General features: G+C 37.5%; 2 protein-coding genes and 1 pseudogene across 3 annotated transcripts; 1 reads left to right on the top strand and 2 right to left on the bottom strand.

Annotated features, from left to right (window-relative positions):
* Nucleotides 1-27: 27 nt before the first annotated feature.
* On the top strand, nt 28-2184 carry LOC121261638 (TLC domain-containing protein 5-like). 2 transcript variants are annotated; one of them, XR_005939936.1, is made up of 6 exons: nt 29-671; nt 831-971; nt 1174-1293; nt 1660-1755; nt 1859-2078; nt 2142-2184. XR_005939936.1 is itself a non-coding variant. In XM_041164106.1 (5 exons), the coding sequence occupies exons 1-5, from the start codon at nt 453-455 to the stop codon at nt 1988-1990; spliced, it is 708 nt and encodes a 235-aa protein (XP_041020040.1). In that variant the 5' UTR covers nt 28-452; the 3' UTR covers nt 1991-2080. The 2 variants fall into 2 exon arrangements, 1 of the variants encoding a protein (XP_041020040.1); XM_041164106.1 differs by lacking the exon at nt 2142-2184 and having other exon boundaries at nt 28-671; nt 1859-2080.
* Nucleotides 2185-2403: 219 nt separating this feature from the next.
* LOC121261637 (26S proteasome regulatory subunit 10B homolog A-like) lies at nt 2404-7053 on the bottom strand. Its single transcript, XM_041164105.1, has 10 exons — nt 6600-7053; nt 5896-6015; nt 5240-5376; nt 4931-5092; nt 4723-4809; nt 4534-4620; nt 4308-4445; nt 3276-3467; nt 3097-3195; nt 2404-2864 (listed from the first exon to the last, which is right to left on the bottom strand). Exons 1-10 carry the CDS (start codon nt 6697-6699, stop codon nt 2784-2786), a joined length of 1203 nt encoding a protein of 400 aa, XP_041020039.1. The 5' UTR covers nt 6700-7053; the 3' UTR covers nt 2404-2783.
* Nucleotides 7054-8971: 1918 nt separating this feature from the next.
* LOC121260342 lies at nt 8972-18827 on the bottom strand (annotated as a pseudogene).
* Between the last annotated feature and the right edge of the window lie 39 nt (nt 18828-18866).

Here is an 18866-nt window from a genome sequence, read left to right as displayed (position 1 = left end):
GCTAGCTTATATTATCATGCGTAGTACTGGCGATGTGTTTCCCAATAGATTAGTTTTTGGTCCTTTTTTCAGTTGGGGAGTTTGGGAAGTGCATGAAATAAAGGACTCAATATGATTTTAATTCATCTTGAGTATATCAAATCTCATCATCATGTTGGGTCTAAACTAGAATCAATACAAACAACTTCCACACCTAACCCATTTCCACCTGTATTTTACAACACAAAATAAATGTTGCCTACAACTTGATGCATGGCAGAAGCTTTTTCTATCTGGGGAGGAAGAAACGGGCCGGTCTGCTTTTGTTATTCATCAAGAAGAAGGATTCATAAACCCTACATGATCATCATGGCTACTTGAAACCAGATTGATATCTCTGTCTCGTTTCCGGCCGGTAGATTTTGGGCTGACCATCTTCACTTGAAGGCTCAAATCTGCGAAGAAATATATAAATGGAAGCCTATATTATGAATATAATAGTGCTTGGAGTCATTTCATGGACAACAGTTTTTCTGCTAATAAGGAGGATATTCCCCAAGCGCTCGTTTGATTTCTGCAACCGGGCTGTTTCTACGATTCATGCTACTTTAGCTGTAATATTAACCTTTCTCTCCGTTCAAGATTGGGGGTGCCCAGTTTGTCCTTTGGCTGCAAAATCTTCCCCAAAGCAGGTATCTGACACTAGATCATGGGGTTGCTTTATCTAAAATCTATTTGGATTAATTTTTGTAGAGCTCCGTCTGGACTCTGAAACAATATAGTATTTGTTAATTCCAATGACTGCTTTGGTTAAACTCCCTATTTGATGGTGGATTTTGAACACTGAGCAGATGCAAACTCTAGCAGTGAGCCTCTCTTATATGATCTATGATTTAGTATGTTGCCTCTTTGAAAAGCGAGTCAGCCTCGACAACTCCATCCACCATCTGATCAGCATCGTTGGAATTGGCGCAGGCCTTTCCTATGAGAAGGTATTGCCTATTTTTGTGTAATTATTTCCCAGTCATTTAGGTTTCAAATTGCAAACTCAAAACCAGAACTTCTCGGAGCATATATACTCTTCACTAAATTGAAAGACTAAAGCCATATCATTGCTTTGCGAAAACTTTTCCTGGGCTATTCTGTACTTTCTCTGCTTTGCCAAGTAAAGTCACCATCACTTTTTCTATGCAGTGTGGATCAGAAATGGTAGCTGCATTATGGGTAACTGAAGTCTCCAGCCCTTTCCTCCACCTGAGGGAGCTTCTCAAAGAACTTGGATTCAGGGACACCGACCTTAATTTGGCAGTCGATGTGAGTTCAAAATTCAAATTGCTAATAGAACATTTTCCACTTTCATGAGTACAATACAAATGTTCTTAAGGGTGATTTTGGGTTCTTTTATGCCATTTCCAAGTTATGGGGGCTGTAAAATTCAGATGAAATCTCCATATATACGACCCTAATCAGTGCTGGTTTTGAACTCCATCAACAAATGCCACAGCCCAAGTCCTCTATCCTCTGAGTCCAACCCCTCTGAATCTAAGAAATTAGTAATTTTGAATGAACCATATCAATACCATCGAGCTATGATGATCCAATTTTGCTAAAAAGAACAAAAAAAAGAGAGGGAGACTGTAATTCATAGTCATTATCAGTACTAAAGTGGGATTTTTGCAGATTTTGTTTGCAGTGATATTTACATTAGGCAGGATGGTTTGTGGGCCTTATATCACTTACGTGACTGTATCTGCTAGCAATCCTTTTGTCATAAAGGTATGAAATTTACAGTAGAGTAGAGGATATAATTAAATTGTGAAGATGCTTATATGTTGGGGTTGTAATTTTGACTAATTTTCTCCTTCACAACGATGTTCAGGCAATGGCATTGGGCCTGCAGCTGGTTAGTGCCTTCTGGTTCTACAAAATCGTCAGGATGGTGACACACAAATTGACCAAGCGGACAGCATCTAAAAACGTCTCCTCAAAACTATTCACACCAAAAATTTGAAACTCGGTCAATGTCACGACATTTTGTAAAATAATTGATGTATTTTTCAGATCAGTTTTTTTAATGACAACTTGACATACCCTGTAAAATCAAATAATTTGTAACATTATTTATGTTTCTTAAACTAGTTATAAAGATATTAAAAAAAAAAATACCGGCATCTGCTTTCAACAATTATAAACTAGTTATAATTGTAACCACACCTATTTTATCTGTGCATAGCAATTTTATTTTATTTCTAGAAAAAAAAAAAAAACAATTTTATTTTAATTTTTTATGGTCATCAGCATGGCAGTTTTATTTTACAGACATAATCGAACTCAAAACTTACGTATAACTCAATGGTCTTAACGACTTAAAATTTAGATTAAAAAAAATTGTAAGAGATTATTTCAATTCGTCCATAACCTGATCATTTCTGCATGATATCCGAACGTAAAATAGAGCCATCATAGACACTCCAATTCCACAATGTACGTAGTTGATGGGGATAACAAGGAAATTCTAGTTTGATTAGGTCGTACCGTCGTACTACCTGTAGGACTATGTTGACAGTAACATGTATTTGGCAAAACACAACTACATTAGAACACTCTTCCTTTCAAGCCCAATTGGATTAGCTTACTGATATCCACGTTTCGAAGATTGAAGACAAGATACACCAGACTAGTAAAGGGAACCATTTTTTTTTAATGGAATCTCTAGGTATTAGGTAGGGATCACCTTTCAGGCGGATGGAATAAAAGATGCACTGCCCAAATATCCTTGGCTCTGAAAATGAAACGACTGAATGCTAGTGTTTCCCAAAATTAGCTCTGACACTGTAGTGGGCGCTAGATTCGAGTTTCTTTGCTTCGTTCAGCTTCCGCACAGCCTGGGAAAATAAGTAGATGAAACAGAGCATAACATGGCTTCCACATTGTCTAAAAGACCACGATCATTATTCATAATTGTCATAGAGGGAAGCAGGAAATCAAAACAATATAAAGTAATCCACAAACATTAGTGACCAGGGAGAAAAAGATCATTAGACACCGCAATAAGTTGCTCAACAAAATCTAAATTAATTTTAACCCGCGGGGGGGGTGGGTGTGGTTCCGGTCTACCTTCATGAAGTCTTCGTGCTTAACGTAATCACGTTCTGCACGGATCGCTGACATTCCAGCTTCCGTGCAAACATTTCGAAGATCAGCCCCATTAAAACCCTAGTACAATTTGAAATAAAAGACTAGATTAGGAAGCAAAAATATTTAGCTGAAAAAAAGCACAAGTCAACATGACTCACCTCTGCGAGCTTTACAACAGCTTCATAGTCGATTTCACCATGTTTGGCAATTCTGGCAGCATGAATCTTAAGGATTTCCATTCTTGATTGCTCATTCGGCAATGGAATCTCTATTTTTCTGTCCAGCCGCCCTGGTCGAAGAAGTGCAGGATCGAGAACATCAAGACGGTTTGTTGCCATTATAATTTTGACCTACAACAAATATGAACAGACACTTGTATGTTATTCAGCTTACAAAAATAACATGCCCGAATGATCGGTTATAAAACCATAGAGAGATGCAGTTAAGACCAAAGAGTTGGGCAGGAAACAGGTGGACGGACTCTTGAGAACAAAGTATAAAAACTAACAAAAATTTTATGTACAGTCATTTTTACGTATTCTATTGATGTGATTGGTTGCGTCGTTATTTTTTTTAATATAAAATAACTATTTTGACTAATTTTATCAATAAATTACATAAAAAATATATAAAAATGACTATACGTGGCAGAACAAAAAACTTATAAGCTTAAAAAGGGTGTTACCCAGTAGAATATAGGAAGTGTACTACTTATCAAAAAAAGAATACAGGAAGTATACAAGAGATCCACCTAACTACAAAAAGGGAGAAATGCAAATCTTCCCTAGATATGTATTGCCGGATCTGATTATGTGCGAAACTGCAGTTAGGCAACACAATGGGAGCTTGTGGGGTCTATTCGGTCGAACAACTTGCTCTTTTTCATGTAGGCTTCCAACACTGACAAAAAACTTTATGTGTGATATCTTGCTGAGCATATCAAGCAGATCGACGTTATAAAATTTACTTCCAATATCTCATTCTTTAATGATGTAGTGTAAAACTAAACTTCATGAGTTAGGCAGCAAAGGCAATGCTATGCGCTTGATTCCCGACAAGGGCTTTTTACCTCAGAGAGAGAGAGAGAGAACCAACTCCTTCGATTTTTCACAAAACAGTCATCCAGAAATAAGTTTGTTTGTGTGAGCACCTTTGTTAATATCCTAAACTGGGTCATAAACGAGACATACCTTCCCAAACTGATCAAATCCATCAAGCTGATTAAGTAACTCCACCAGTGTTCTTTGAATCTCACGGTCAGCACTTGTTCCCCTACTGAAACGGCGCCCACCAATGGCATCAATCTCATCCATAAAAATGATGCAGGGCTTCAAAAACAAAGTAGCATAGATAAGTCATTTACAAATGAAGATATAATATACTGGAAAAAGATATGCCGGTGTATAATGCTCCAACCTGGTGATCACGAGCATACCCAAACATTTCGCGTATCAACCGTGCAGTTTCCCCAATGTATTTATCGACTATAGCACTTGAAACAACCTATATTCACATGAAAGTGAATACGAAAAAGTTAGTCATATATCATTAGGAAAGATCCCAAATTTGATTTATGCAAAAGCATTGCAAGTGTAGCAAACTCACCTTTAAGAAGTTTGCATCTACGTTACTTGCAATAGCTCTAGCTAACAGCGTCTTGCCAGTACCAGGAGGTCCATAAAGAAGGACGCCCTGAAAGAGGAAAAGGAACAGAAGCCTATTCATCAAAATTCCATTCATATAGGCCTATAGATCATTGCCTAACCGCAGTTTTATAAAGAAAATGTAAATTTACACGCACACACATACTAACCTTAGGAGGTTTGATGCCAACTCTAAGGAAGAGCTCCGGATTCATTAGAGGTAGCTCAATAGATTCTCTCAATTCTCTGATCTGATCAGATAAGCCACCAACAGCAGAGTAGCTAACATTACCGGGATCTTCATGCAGCATTTTATAAACAACCGGATGAACCTGCCAACTCAAACAAACAACACTTACGAACAAAGAGTTCTACAAGATCACCACTAGATAGTCAAACCAGCAAACAGCAATGCCATCCACCAAAGTATTTTCAGTTAGCATCACAATTCAAAGAATTGTCCTGCCATGGTAACTTACTTCACGTGGAAGAGCCCTCAAGATAGTGAGTGTTTTCATTTCAAGAGCCACTCTCGTTCCTGCAATCAGTTTTTCCTTATCCACTTTACTGCGACAGCCAACCACATACCTGCGGCCACGATTTGCCTTGACAATCACTGGAATAATACAATCAATCAAATTCAACAATTACTAACCTGCTCCAAAGAACATCCCAGCCCAAAAAGTACCGGAATCAGAAAGATGAGGGAGAAAAAGCCAATTCAGAAAACAAAAAAAATGCATACAGATTCTTTTTATACATATAATGCATACAGAATTATCAAAATCAAATAAATTCTGCTTCTGTAAGTAAAAAGGGACAGCATAGTGCAAATGCACAAGTCAAGGAAAATATCATATATTCAAATACGGGAGGAAAAGGATCCTTACAGGTGCTCCCGAGTGCATTGTCTACTCAAGTTCATTACAAAGCATCTCGTAGAACGGGATAAAATGCACGACTAATAATATATTAATACGCAGCTGCTACACATGTCAAATCTCAGTAATTGAGAACAGAACCAAAATGGGAGTAGGGTGAAGGATGAAAATGCATGTATAAATAAGGCCAGAAAGCTAATATCACATACAAACTTCAATGCAGGTAGAACATAAAATTCAGAGAGAGAAGTTACAGTGTTCATTGTCGAGAGGCCTGATAACTTCTCCAATGATCTGCCCAACACTTTGAAGTGACTTCAAGTCATCTGCTGTTTTGTTGAACTCTTTCTTCGAAGCCCCCAACTTCTCTCTCACTGAAAATTCACCATTCAACAATGTCAACACTGTCAAACTATTAGCAGAAAAGGTAAGCTCTAAACTACATTAATGGTTATATAAATTCTACAAAATAGGCCAAAAAGAAAATAAAATTTTGAAATGTGAACAAAAATGCAAGCCACGTAACATAGGTAATGATTCACAAAAAGGTTCAAATTTGATTAGGATACGTTCCTTCTTATTTTTCCCCGCAAGTGTCAGGGAAAAACTCGAATTAAATACGACCTGTAAGATTTGAAATAATGTTAAGTTCAAATTAAATCTCACTTACAACTTCCATCGTATTCCTTCTAAACATAGTATCTGCGCTCAACTGCTTGAAATAATATATCCTTGAATTTTTGAAATGAAACATATCGCTCAGATTCAACGCACTTCGACAATGACCAACACGGAACAGCGTAAAGCCCCAAGGACAATTACTTCCACGAAAAACATTGGAAGCAACAGGAAGCGGTGACCGTAGCGGATATTTAAATGGAAAAATGCATCACCGAAATGATTCGAAGATTGAAGGGTATCGTATTAGGATACGGAAAATATGGGGTATGAGACTGACCGATTCGTACTGCGCCTTCGAGTTCCTTGTGCCGGAGGAGTTTCTTGCGGTACCTCGCCACGGCATTACGACGCCTTGTAGCCTCTTCGACGTCGCTCATCGTTGTGCTCGCAATGCCAAATTCTGGAAACGAATTGTCTTGACTGCGTTTTATCGGAGAGCTTAACTTGAGAAAGAAGCAGCCTCTATACGCTTTTGGGTCGCAGTAAAGAATCCACTGTAATGAGCCCCTTGTAATCTGACTGTTTCGAGGTAGTCAACCTCCAAGAACCAAGAACTAGAAAGAGAAAGGAGAGAAGAATTCAAGAAGAGAGAGAGAGGATTGGAGGGAAATTTGTAACTGATTTCCAGAGTTGGCCTCTGCCCAACACGTGGTTACCCTTTTACAGAATTGAATTAAAACGCACCGTATTGCTTCTACAACAACTAATATCCCTAGCTTCCAACGATAGCGTTTCACTAATCACTCACTTATTCAAACGACGCCGTGTTCCTTATACACTTCCTAACTAATACAACAATGCAAAACGACCATGTATCACTAACATTTCAACAAATAAAACTAACGAATCTTCCTTCCCCTTCCATTTCTATTTCTGCTTCCCACTGCTTCCAGCTTCCAGCCTTTGCTTCCAGCTCTTACATGCCCGTGGCATCCACTCCCAACCTGTGCTGCGTCGATTCCCCAGATTACCATTTTACCCTTAATGCTCCTTATTCTGCAATTTGTTGTTTTAAACCGCTAACACAGTTCCTCTGACTTGCACTGCTAACACGCAGTATCGACTAGGCTTGTGCATATGACCTGGCAAACCGACTTGCTCGAGTGACCCGACCTGGACTTTTCCAGGTTGTTAAATGCTCAAGGTTCACCAACCCGATAAACGACGGATTTGGATTTCAAGCGTTAAACCGACCGACTTTCTTACCTTTAGACTTAAGTTCTCTCAAAACCCTAATTACAAATCAACCACCCCCCCCACCCCACCCAGCCCCCTCCCCCAAATTGCTTTCGTCCCGAAATGGCTATAACTGAGCACGATCTGTAATGGACATCACATAAATAACATTGAGCAGGTTTCTCTTCCTTTGCTTTAAGTAGAGAGAGTATGTGCCTCACAAGAGTTGTAGAGTACTACAGCAATAAAAACCTTCAAGTTCAATGGAAAACTCAAACAACGAGTCTAAAGGAGGTGGCGAAAGAGCTGGAAACTCGTTGGCCAATGAGTTGTCACTACGGGAGAAAACCAATTCATGTCAATTGCGAACGTGAGCTGGATTATGAAGAAGGCACTGCGGGTGAACGCACAAATCTCAAAGGATGCCAAGGAGATAGTGCAAGAGTGCATTTGGTTGGTTGATGGAATTGGAGTGGTTGTGAAAAATGAAAAACTTTTTTGGTTGGGAGAGAAATCTGGTTAAAACGCTTGGGTCTACAAATGAAGGTGAAGGATCCAAAATAGAGAATAACTGGTTCGACCCAATCTGAAAGTTACGAGTTGGATCGGATCGGGTTGGTCGGTTCCCTGCGGTTGGGTCGGTCCCAAATCTAATTTGGACAGGTCGCTGTGCAAGCCTAGTTTTGACTACAACTAATGAAATAATTTTTTAATATCGTCTTCACACACTACACACTAATTTATCATTTTTATCTTTATATTTAAAGATATATTTATACATTAATATATATAGATATTTAAATAAGAAGACAACAATAATAAATTACAGATTAGTTTGTAGCAATGGAGATGATAAATAAATTTTCTCTCTCTAAATAGTGTTACTCTAATTTTAATTATATTAATGTATATATAAATAAAATTAGTTACATTATGATAAAATAAAAATATCAGATCATCTATACTCCCAAAAACTAATTCTCTCACGTGAATGGCCAAAACATGGTCGTTTGGATGGGCCATATCACGCCATGTTAAATACTGATCAACTGACTATTATCTAAAAAAATTTCTTATCAACTGACTGTATGGGAAGGTGGGTAAGTGCCGCTTTTACAGTATTACAAAGAAGAAATTAATTATAGACACCAATAGTCTTTGTGAGCCTGAGTTCAGGGAAAAAAAAAAAAAAGGAGTAAGCAAGCCCAAAGATTTATTTATTTTTTAATTCGCCTGAAAAATGTAAAAATCCGGAAATTACTAGAACAATCTGCGAATCAAAGTATCACGAAAGCTAGGAGAATACAGATAATTTAAAAATAAGGAAAAAAGGGATGAAACATTCTGCTCACCACAACAAATGGTTGTTTTTTTTGGGTAAGATAATATTATTTATAGTAAAAAAAAGAAATACAAAGGAACAATCGTCCCAAAGTATAGATAGAGAGAGAGAAGAAAAAAAGAAGCGAAAAATGGTATGCCATGATATGCTTCAAAGTTCAAACACAATAAATAAATACAGGAAAATGACAGCCGAATCGCAGCACACCATAGCTATATATAAATCTTCCAACATAAACTTTCGGACTTGTTACATTGGTCGCGGCGGAGGCAATTATACAATCGATGATCGATCCAAGTGCGGAAAAGAATCAAGATTCAAGAATTAGTGTGGCTCTTTGCTTTCTGAAAAACTTCATTAAAAACCAGAGCAATTCTATGTGACATGTGGTGTTCTAGAAACCTTTCCTTCACCCTCCCATATCCCTTCTTACCCATAGTTAGCCTCCTTTCTACATGTGTGGCCAATTTAACAATATTAATTGCAAGAGGCATCACACCTTCTTTCCCAACAGGATGCAACAAACCTGTTGTCCCATTCGCCACAATCTCCATGGTGCCTCCTGCCACTGTGCCCTGATGATAACCAGTAACATATACGACAGCGTTAGAAGGAACATCTTTTCTATAAGCAGCCGAATGATGTTAATAGGAGGAGCGTATACAACCAAGAAATCTAAACATGCGCACGCGCCCACACCCATGCACACACACATACAAACATACAACAAACTGCAATTGTCAAAAGATAGTATTCATCCAGAATCAAAAGATAGTATTCCTCCAGCAGTACATTCGTCAGTTATCTTATAAGAAATCTCAAGAGAATTCACATGTGTAATGATGGACTTACCAATACAGGCAGCTGAAAGGCCATTGCTTCAATGGTTATCCTGCCAAAGCACTCTCCCCGGGCCTACACGTGAATTGAACAAGTTCAAAACCTTGGAGTAGAGTACAAAATGAACAATAATGGCACGTAGATTCCGTGAAAAAAATTATAGGAAAGAACACTAGAACTGAAATAAAGAGGAATGTATTATGTAACAGGTGGTGATATTCAAGTGCAGCTTAATAAATATGACGCATTCCAACCTATATTTTTTTTATTTCTTTTTTGGCTGGGAAGAAGCCAACCAAGATAACCACAGCATCAAATAGTGTACAAAATAGTCACATTCCCACATATTCACCTTCATTAGCATTTTTTATCATCTTATCGTGTTTCACTCACTTGACAAAGGAATGACCTCTCTATGTAGAATTAAGTGTATGCATGTAATCAAAGTTAGAGGTTGGACCCCACCAAGTTTTGCATGTTTCCAGGTGTCGTTTTTCACTGCAAGGCAGGAATGACTGCCTGATTTCCTTCCAACATCCCCTTCTTTAATTCTGGAGCAGCAAACCATTCCTAAGAAGAGGTACACTGCCCACCAAATAATTTTACTTTTTTTTTTTTTATATAGGTAAACCCAATAATTTTACTTCTTACACAGCAAAGAACAATAATATGAACACCATGAACAACTACAGGCACTATATCTGGAAGTGCAAAGGAGTTCAGCATGAACAAGCTGCAAAGAGGTTTATGCCATCTTTATAAATGTCAATCTCTCACTCTGCCTATGAAAAAAAAATCTCTCACTCTGATGCCTTGAACAAAAATCTTACTTTCAAGTGTCTGAACCAGCTGATGGAAATTAGTTCCAAAATGTGTGCATCTGACTCACTGCAGATCTCAAGAAATGCTCCAAAGGCAACTGTAATAGATACTAGAGAGTCCATGTTTCTTTCCTTTCTTTTCTTCTTATTTGTATTCTTCCATTCCTTTTTCTCCTTATATTGCTGATTTGAGGACTATGAGATCATACTTGGGGGTAGAGCACGATACATCATGTGCCAGGGATGACACTGATATATACACAACTCACTAACCTACCTGCAATTTACCCATGATTAACCCTCAATCCCTTACTTATGGGTAGGGGTGTGCAATTGCCTGCCCAAAACAATCTTTGGCCCGTCCGGTCATGGCCCGCAATAATGGCCAGCTCAGAATAACCCGACCCGAACCGGACCATTCGGGTCGGGTAAAATAATCTTTTTTTTTTTTTTTTTAATAGAAGCCTCATTCTCTTTTATTTGTTCTTTGCCAAACACATCCAGATATAAGGTTATAATATTATAATATCATACAACAGATTTTTTTTTTTTTCTTTTTGTAGCATTTGTACAAATTATAATTTTTTTTATAAGTATTTATACAAATTATAATATAATCACTCAATCTATATTATTGTAAACTCCATCATAATAGATTGTTTTTTTTCTTTTTGCTACATAAAGGAGTACAATAAACATCATAATTTAAAGGAGTACAATCCAAAAAAGTCCTCAAACATGAATCTTTAACAACAAATATAGAATGTGCAGATCATAAGCCTTGAGTCACTCCTCATCAACATAAATAAAGCTTGATTTGGGATCAAACTCTGAAAAAAAAAATATATTAAATGATATAAAAATAAAAATTATGAAAAAGTTTAATAAATATGTAAGTAAGAAATATGTTTATTACCTGATTCTGCCTCAAGACTTTCAACATTGTCCAAGGAGGCACGAAGATCAATATGTACTGGATCTTTTAACCAATCCTGAGTACAAACGAGTGCCTCAACTATTCTTAGGGATAATGAACAACGAAATGGGTCAAGCACACGACCCCCTGCACTGAAGGCTGACTCAGAAGAAACAGTAGAAACAGAAATGACCATCACATCACATGCAACTCTTGCCAAAATAGGATACTTTATTTCATTGATCTTCCACCAATCCAAAATATCAAAATTTGAAACTCGTGCCTCACAACCATGTTCCAAGTATTGATCAATCTCTGATTTGTTCCTCAAATTACATTTAATAATTTCTTGTTCATACTCAACCCAAAAACTTTGCTGAGAATCAGAATCAATCATAGTAGGATCAACTGAGGAATGAAGCTCAGAGTATGAAACTCCACTTGAACTCACATATATAATACTATATTCCCCGTACATGTCAATCATCAATTGTTTCATTTTTGCAATCATTTCTTCAACTAAATTACCACCATATATTTTTTTGAACAAAAAATGTAAAAGATTAAATTTACATCTTGGATCAAAAACAACAGCAATGAATATCATCAAGTTAGTCTTTTCAATTGATCCCCAATATTTGTCATACTTACTCTTCATACTCCTAGCCATACCTCTCAACACTGGATCATTACTTTGACTCATTTTTTATAAATGCGATTGGATGCCACAAAGCTCTTGGAAATATGCATTAGATGTGACATACAAAGAACCAGAAAGTCTCACAGTAGCATCATAAAAAATATTAAAAAATTTAACCATTATTTAACCCTCACCCAATCACTAGAACTTGGGGGGCTCAAGCTCACACTACGACAATAGCGAGAAAAATAATCATCATCATTCTCCAATCGCAAAAATGGCTTTTGAAATGTTTCTGCAACTTCTAGCATGAGATAAGTGGAGTTCCATCTAGTGGGAACATCAAGGCACACCAATTTTGAACAATTGATTTTCTCTCTCTATACGCTTTTTGAATTTTTCCATTCTTGCAGGAGATGATCAAACATACTTAACCGCATTGTGCACCCTTGTGATTGAATCATCACAATCTTTTAGCCCATCATTCACAATAAGGTTCATAATATGGGCGCAACACCTTATGTGAATATACTTCCCCTCCAACAAATGACCTCCCACAAACCTTTTTAAGTAATCGATGGCAACATCATTTGAGGAAGCATTGTCAACTGTAACAGTAAAAATCTTGTCAATTCCCCAATCTTGTAGACATGACTCTACATGCTTTCCAATAGTGTCCCCTTTGTGATTAGGAATCAAACAAAAATTTATAATTTTTTTGTGTAATTTCCATTCAAAATAATAAAGTGTGCAGTAAGACATATATAATTGAAGTTCTGATTGGACGTCCAAGTGTCAGTAGTTAAACTAACCCGCCCAACTACCTTAAATACTTTCCTCAACTTCTCCTTCTCTTTTTTAAATAGTTTAATACAATCTCTCGCTACAGTGGTTCGAGATGGCACTTGGAATCTTGGTTCTAGTGACTTACATATCTTCCTAAATCCTTGTGCTTCCACCACCCTAAACGGAACCTCATCACAAACTATCATCTCTGCAATTGCCTTTCGTACATCTTCTGGATCAAACTTATGTGTAGTTTGTTGATCCATGGTTCTAATTATGTTAGGGTTTTTCCTACAAATACCAACATGATGCAACATACTTGATGTACCATGTTTTTTGCGGTGACAAGCATAAGTCTTGTGGAAGTAATTACACCCCGCTTTTGGGTCACTTAGAACATCCAACTATTTTTGTGAAGTGTTCCTACACCGATGAGGGGTCCTTACTTGCCTTCCTTTTGGGAGGGATGATAGTGTTACTACTAGTAGACAAGTTAATGTTTGAAGCTAAAGGAGTAGTAATCTCATCGTCTCTTAAATATGTAGAAGTGTCACTTTTGAAGTAATCCATGATATGAACTGACATATAATAAAAACATGAGAAAGTAAGAATACCATACAAAATAACATAAGATTAATGCCAAAAATGCTATAAACGATCTAAGAGTTTTATGAATGACGATGCAGTATCATATCCACATATAAGATCTGAGAAGGCTACGGATGAAGATGCAGTATCATATCCACATATAAGATCTGAGAATATTACAAATGAAGATGCAGTATCATATCCACATAAAAGATATGAGAGTTTTATGAATGAAGATGCAGTATCATATCCACATAAACCTTGCATTATCGATTGATACAAAGTTGATATCAATATCACCCTCAATGTTGTGTACTATCAATATTTTTTTGAAATTTTCGATACTTCCAAGTAATCTTGTCGAACCTGCTTTAACGTAACCCGTTAATATTGTACCCCAAGCTAGAGATGCTTCTGCAGCTAGCATATTTTCTTTAATTGCTATGAAACTTGATAACAAATTAATGGTGCGTGTTGCTATAGGAAGCTAGTCCCAGCCAAGAAATCCAATAAGACTACACTTGTTACCCTAAGCTGTAACCGGCCCCCCTACACTTTACAGGTTCTTGGGATTGTGGGAATTTAACACAAACACTTCACAGGTTCTATGGTGAACAATTATTTTAGGGTTGATTCACCCAAATCCCAACCTTCAAAGCTCATGGGGTTTCCCCATTTTGCCGTATCTCTGTTTTCAGAAAGACTAACCCTCAGAGCTTCATTCAAACGACCATAATCACTAGATGGTCATTGCGGTTTACCAGAGAAACATAACACAACAAAACAAACCTCTCTAGTCTCTGCCATTCATACGATCTAGTATCTACCAGAGAAACATAACACAACAAATCAAACCCAACGGTCCCAGATTAACAAAGAAAGAATCAAACCCAGATTATGGCGACGGAGAACGCCGATGGAGACGGAACATACCTCAGCCGAACGGTGATGGCGAATGGCGACGGAGAAGGCCGTTGGAGACGGCGTCAGAGAAGAGAGAGAGACGCAGTTTCCTGAGGCGTGATCGCTTGGAGTACTCGGTTGCTTGGAGGCGCGATCGAGGAGAGAGAGAGAGACTCGGTTTCCTCAGGCGCGATCGAAGAGGGAGGGAGAGAGAGAGAGAGAGAGAGAGAGAGAGAGAGAGAGAGAGAGAGAGAGAGGTCTAGGTTTGGAGAAGAAGGAAATGAGGCTGAAGGCCATCGGGCTGCTCTTTCGCCCGTTAAACAGCGGGTTGGATGATTTCCAACCCGTTGTTTAGTTGAACCCGCATTTAACGGGTGGGGTCGGACGGATTTATCGGGCGGGTGCGGGTCAGAATAAATTTTGAACAGCCCTACTTATGGGCTTACCCCAGTTACAAACATTAACAGCAGCAAGAGTAAACACCTCTCAACTCATTTCAACTCATCATTACAACTTTTTCAAATTCCAACACAAAATATAATAAACAATTCAACTTTTTCAAATTTTAAAATAATAATAATATTAAAAAGTAATATTCTAATAATATTTTATCATCTCAACTCAACTCACTTCAACATCCAAATGCAACCTAAGTTATAGACACAAAAATATAAAGACTAATTCCAACGCAAATAGACATTTAATAGTTGCAGAAAGTACCTGAGAATTCTGAACAAGAACATCAATGGAAGCCAGATAAGGAGCGACTGGCAGGGTTTTGTTGACAATGTGAACATGATCCTGAATCTTTTTCTCCTGTACAAAGTTCCGCAGTTCTGTCTCATACTTCATCTGAGCATTCAAATCACTTCCCACTATTACTGCATGCATGGGCGGCACCTGCAGTTTCTTCTCTTTGATTAATTGCAGACTTTCATGGAAGGAATGGAGAAATAGATCCTAACCTTTCCCACGTGAAACACCTGTTACATAATTCATGTCGCTTAGAAAATATGCAATTTTTACAATACTAACACAAATGGATCTAACCTAGGACACTGTACAGAAACAAAAAAAAAAAAAAAACTAACTCGGCAACATAATGAGACGAATTAATTGTTATATACTAGAAACATAATGAAAATATGCAAAATTCATTCATGCCTTGGAAGACGGGGAAATATGATACCTATTTGGAAAGTAAGGCTGATCTCTTTGCAACAGAATAATGCTCAGCAAGCATAATAAGAAATCATAAATTACTGCTCTAATTTAGAACTGAGAAGCATGCATAAGGAGGTTCACGTACCACCGAAAATGAGAATCAAGAATGTTCTTAAAAGAAACATTAGTTCTTGGGAGAGGCACATCATCAATTAGAGCTTCATTGCCTGCCTCAAGCAGATATTACATATGCATGGGGGGAATATGCAGAAGTATGGGTTACAAGTTCAATGCAAAATGTCAAACTAGTAACAGATGGAATCAGACCCTTATTTAACTATCATGTAACCATGCCTTTAGCAGAATCTTTTGCGGTTGAACACAAGTGAGTTAACAGCACTACTTTTCATCAATCTAAGTGACCCAAGCAAAATGCTTTATCTAATCAACAAGGAGAGCATGCTGTTTATGATGGCAAAGACTAAATCCTCAGTCAGCACTCCAATAGATTCCCGGACATGCTCACGAAGAATTCTCCTGGCTACACTATCTTCAGCAACTTCCGTTAGGTCCTTGCTATTTCCAAGGTGCACGACATAGGTTTTAGGCATTTTGATCCAGTAAAGCATAGAAGGGGAATAACACCAGATAAGGTCACAGAAAGAAAGCATATGAAAGTATTTCTCTTTTCTACCAATATAATCAAGTTTACATTGAATAGTTAGCAAAAAGAGAACATTGATTGTAAATTACATACTCCATCAATGAAAACCTATGTACTTGGGCTGTGCCTTTTGAGTTGTATTTTAATGAAATCTTCAATTACTTATAAAAACAAAATAGTGCAAGTACTTCTACAGTTCTCTGGCACTTAAATATTATAGAAGTTAAACTTAAAGGATACATTTTTTCTGCCAGTGAAAATAGAGCTGGGATATTGCCAACAATTGCAATACCATGGGGAAATCATTCAAACATAAACAGTGCAAGTATTTTTTATGTGCCAAGAGAGCTGTTTCATTCTCATATAAAATATGACTAATGGAAATGGCAAGTGAAGATTGACCTGAAGATTCTCTGCACTCAAATTAGAAGTGATTGATATCTATGTTTTCATCAAATTCACTTCATAGGTCATACTTTTTTTTTTTTTGATAAGTACTTCATAGGTCATACTTTTTACTTCCTACAGTAACTCCAAAAACTTTACTAGGTAATCCAAGGGATTCCTAGCGTGAAATTGAACTAAGGAGGTTTGGATAGTGAGCTGAGTTGAGATGAGAGTTGAGAGTTAAATAAAATATTGTTAGAATCTAGTTTGTTAATATTATTTTTGTTTGAAAGTTTGGAAAAGTTGTAATGATTAGACGAGATGAGTTGAGATCAACTCATTATCCAAACAAAGTTTACAGTTTATCCTGAGTTTTCCCTTTGCCCACTAGGTTACACCCGATATACACAAGGTTTTATTAGTAGAGCAATATATACTAATTGATGATAGTAACATACCCTAAACGCTCTCGAGTGTGGTTCTTCCAGTATTCTGCTGTTGTATGTGAATCAATCATTGCACCTGAAACAAAAGGGAGGTGCTTAACATACTCCACTTTGAAATAATGCCCTCTCATTTCATGAATCCACCACAAAACCTTTGGAAGAACATGAGGAACTTTTTCCTTGAGAACAGCATCTAGCCATTTCCCAGCAACAGCAGTATTTAAAACGACCAAATCAGCTTTAAGAGCTGTATCAATAGCCTTTTGACTCCTTGCAGATAAGACCTAACAGTTTTGAAGAATTATCAATTAGAAGGCTGATATTTTAGAGGCACAACAAATGACAGTTTCTCTTTCCAAATTAGCAGAAATAACCCAGCAAATATGCAAGCGACATTAAAAAAAACAAAGAAATAAATAAAAGAGTAAGGAGTAGTGCATTAATTTGATTTAAAAAATGCCACTAACAAGCATATTTTCCATATAAACAATCTGATATTTAATGCAAGACAGAAGTTAATACTAGATTAATTACACAGCTTCTATCCCTCATTCAACACAGCTGATCATGAACAAAATCAAGTCTTTAGTCCTGACAGCTTCTAGCAAATTAACCGATGCTAGAATACCCACAGAGTTTCTATTCTTTAAAGTCGGATAATAGAACCATGACATTAACTGCTAAGAATGGCATGTCGCATATTCTTTGGACATAGCCACAAGGAAAGACATCAAGTAAACTGGGTCATAAATAAACCAAAGCTCTGCAATTCGCTATATCTTTAGGACATAAAAAGGGAAAGATATTTCAGCAAACTGATGTATGTTAGATAGAGACCTGCACCCCGAGGTCCAACATCTTGTGCTCCAAACTGTAAACGACATCCTCGGGTTCTGCTGGTTTCTGGTTCGTAATCCAAACCACCTCCGAACCCACACCCCTCAACAGAAATGCAAGCTCCATTAATAACAAAGGCCCACCTGTACAGAATTTTTTTTTTTTTAAATGTCTAAAATTTTCCTAAATAGTTCATTTTTTACCCACCTGTATAGATTTTTTTTTTTTAAATGTCTAAAATTTTCCTAAATAGTTCCTTTTTTTACCCACCTGTATAGATTTTTTTTTTTTTTTTAAATGTCTAAAACTTTCCTAAATAGTTCCTTTTTTTCCCAAGGACCAAACGGGAAAGTAACAACGCAAAGAGTACCAGAAAGAGAGAGCTCGTGTGAAACCAAGAGCACAAGCTTCGAATTCATGAAATCGAGATGATTCGGTGTTGCGCTACCGACTCGAGCGGCTGAGAAAATCTGAGTGCTCGTATCTTTTTCTTCTCCAAAATCGTCCGTAATACTATTAATACTGCTACCAATACTAGTAGTACTGGTGATGCAAGAATCGAACGACGTTCTCATGAAGAAAACCATTGCAGTAGAAAGTGAAAACAGTGCCAGAATCATCAGCGGCCACTGCTTTTTTCTGAATAGCCAACGCCCAAGCGCCCTGCTTCCTCATTCTTGTAACTATCTTGCTGCTGAGGATTTTCGCATTCTAGGGTTTCCGATTCCAATCCAGTGCGATGACTCAAATAGCTATACGAAACGTTAATGGTTCACCACTCGGTGCACTCACTGGGCAACAACATTGTCTCAGGGGATTTGGACCTTAGGTCACCTAGAGCTCGGTCGAGTCTAGGGGGTCCAAAGGACCAAATCCAGTGTAGGGGATCTCCATCGTTTTGGGAGGAAGCGAATGGAGGGCCCGTCCGAGAAATTCTATCCGCAATCCTGAATGCCGTGTGCACTGTGTAGTCTATGAAGGTAAAAGGAAGAAGAAGAAGTATTTTAAGGAGGATATTATTATAATTTTAAATT

Source organism: Juglans microcarpa x Juglans regia, chromosome 4D (assembly GCF_004785595.1).
Source record: "Juglans microcarpa x Juglans regia isolate MS1-56 chromosome 4D, Jm3101_v1.0, whole genome shotgun sequence".
Taxonomy (NCBI): domain Eukaryota; kingdom Viridiplantae; phylum Streptophyta; class Magnoliopsida; order Fagales; family Juglandaceae; genus Juglans; species Juglans microcarpa x Juglans regia.
Note: the sequence above shows the minus strand (reverse complement) of the source record. Positions and strands in the feature narration are given on the sequence as shown.

Excerpts from the sequence above, each read along its gene's own strand:
- LOC121261638 (XM_041164106.1), top strand. The coding sequence starts at position 453 with ATGGAAGCCTATATTATGAATATAATAGTGCTTGGAGTCATTTCATGG. Across the intron at positions 972-1,173 it reads CAGGCCTTTCCTATGAGAAG|TGTGGATCAGAAATGGTAGC; the intron begins GTATTGCCTATT and ends TTTTCTATGCAG. Across the intron at positions 1,756-1,858 it reads GCAATCCTTTTGTCATAAAG|GCAATGGCATTGGGCCTGCA; the intron begins GTATGAAATTTA and ends AACGATGTTCAG.
- LOC121261637 (XM_041164105.1), bottom strand. The coding sequence starts at position 6,699 with ATGAGCGACGTCGAAGAGGCTACAAGGCGTCGTAATGCCGTGGCGAGG. Across the intron at positions 4,621-4,722 it reads TAGATGCAAACTTCTTAAAG|GTTGTTTCAAGTGCTATAGT; the intron begins GTGAGTTTGCTA and ends ATGTGAATATAG. Across the intron at positions 3,468-4,307 it reads GATTTGATCAGTTTGGGAAG|GTCAAAATTATAATGGCAAC; the intron begins GTATGTCTCGTT and ends TATTTGTTGTAG.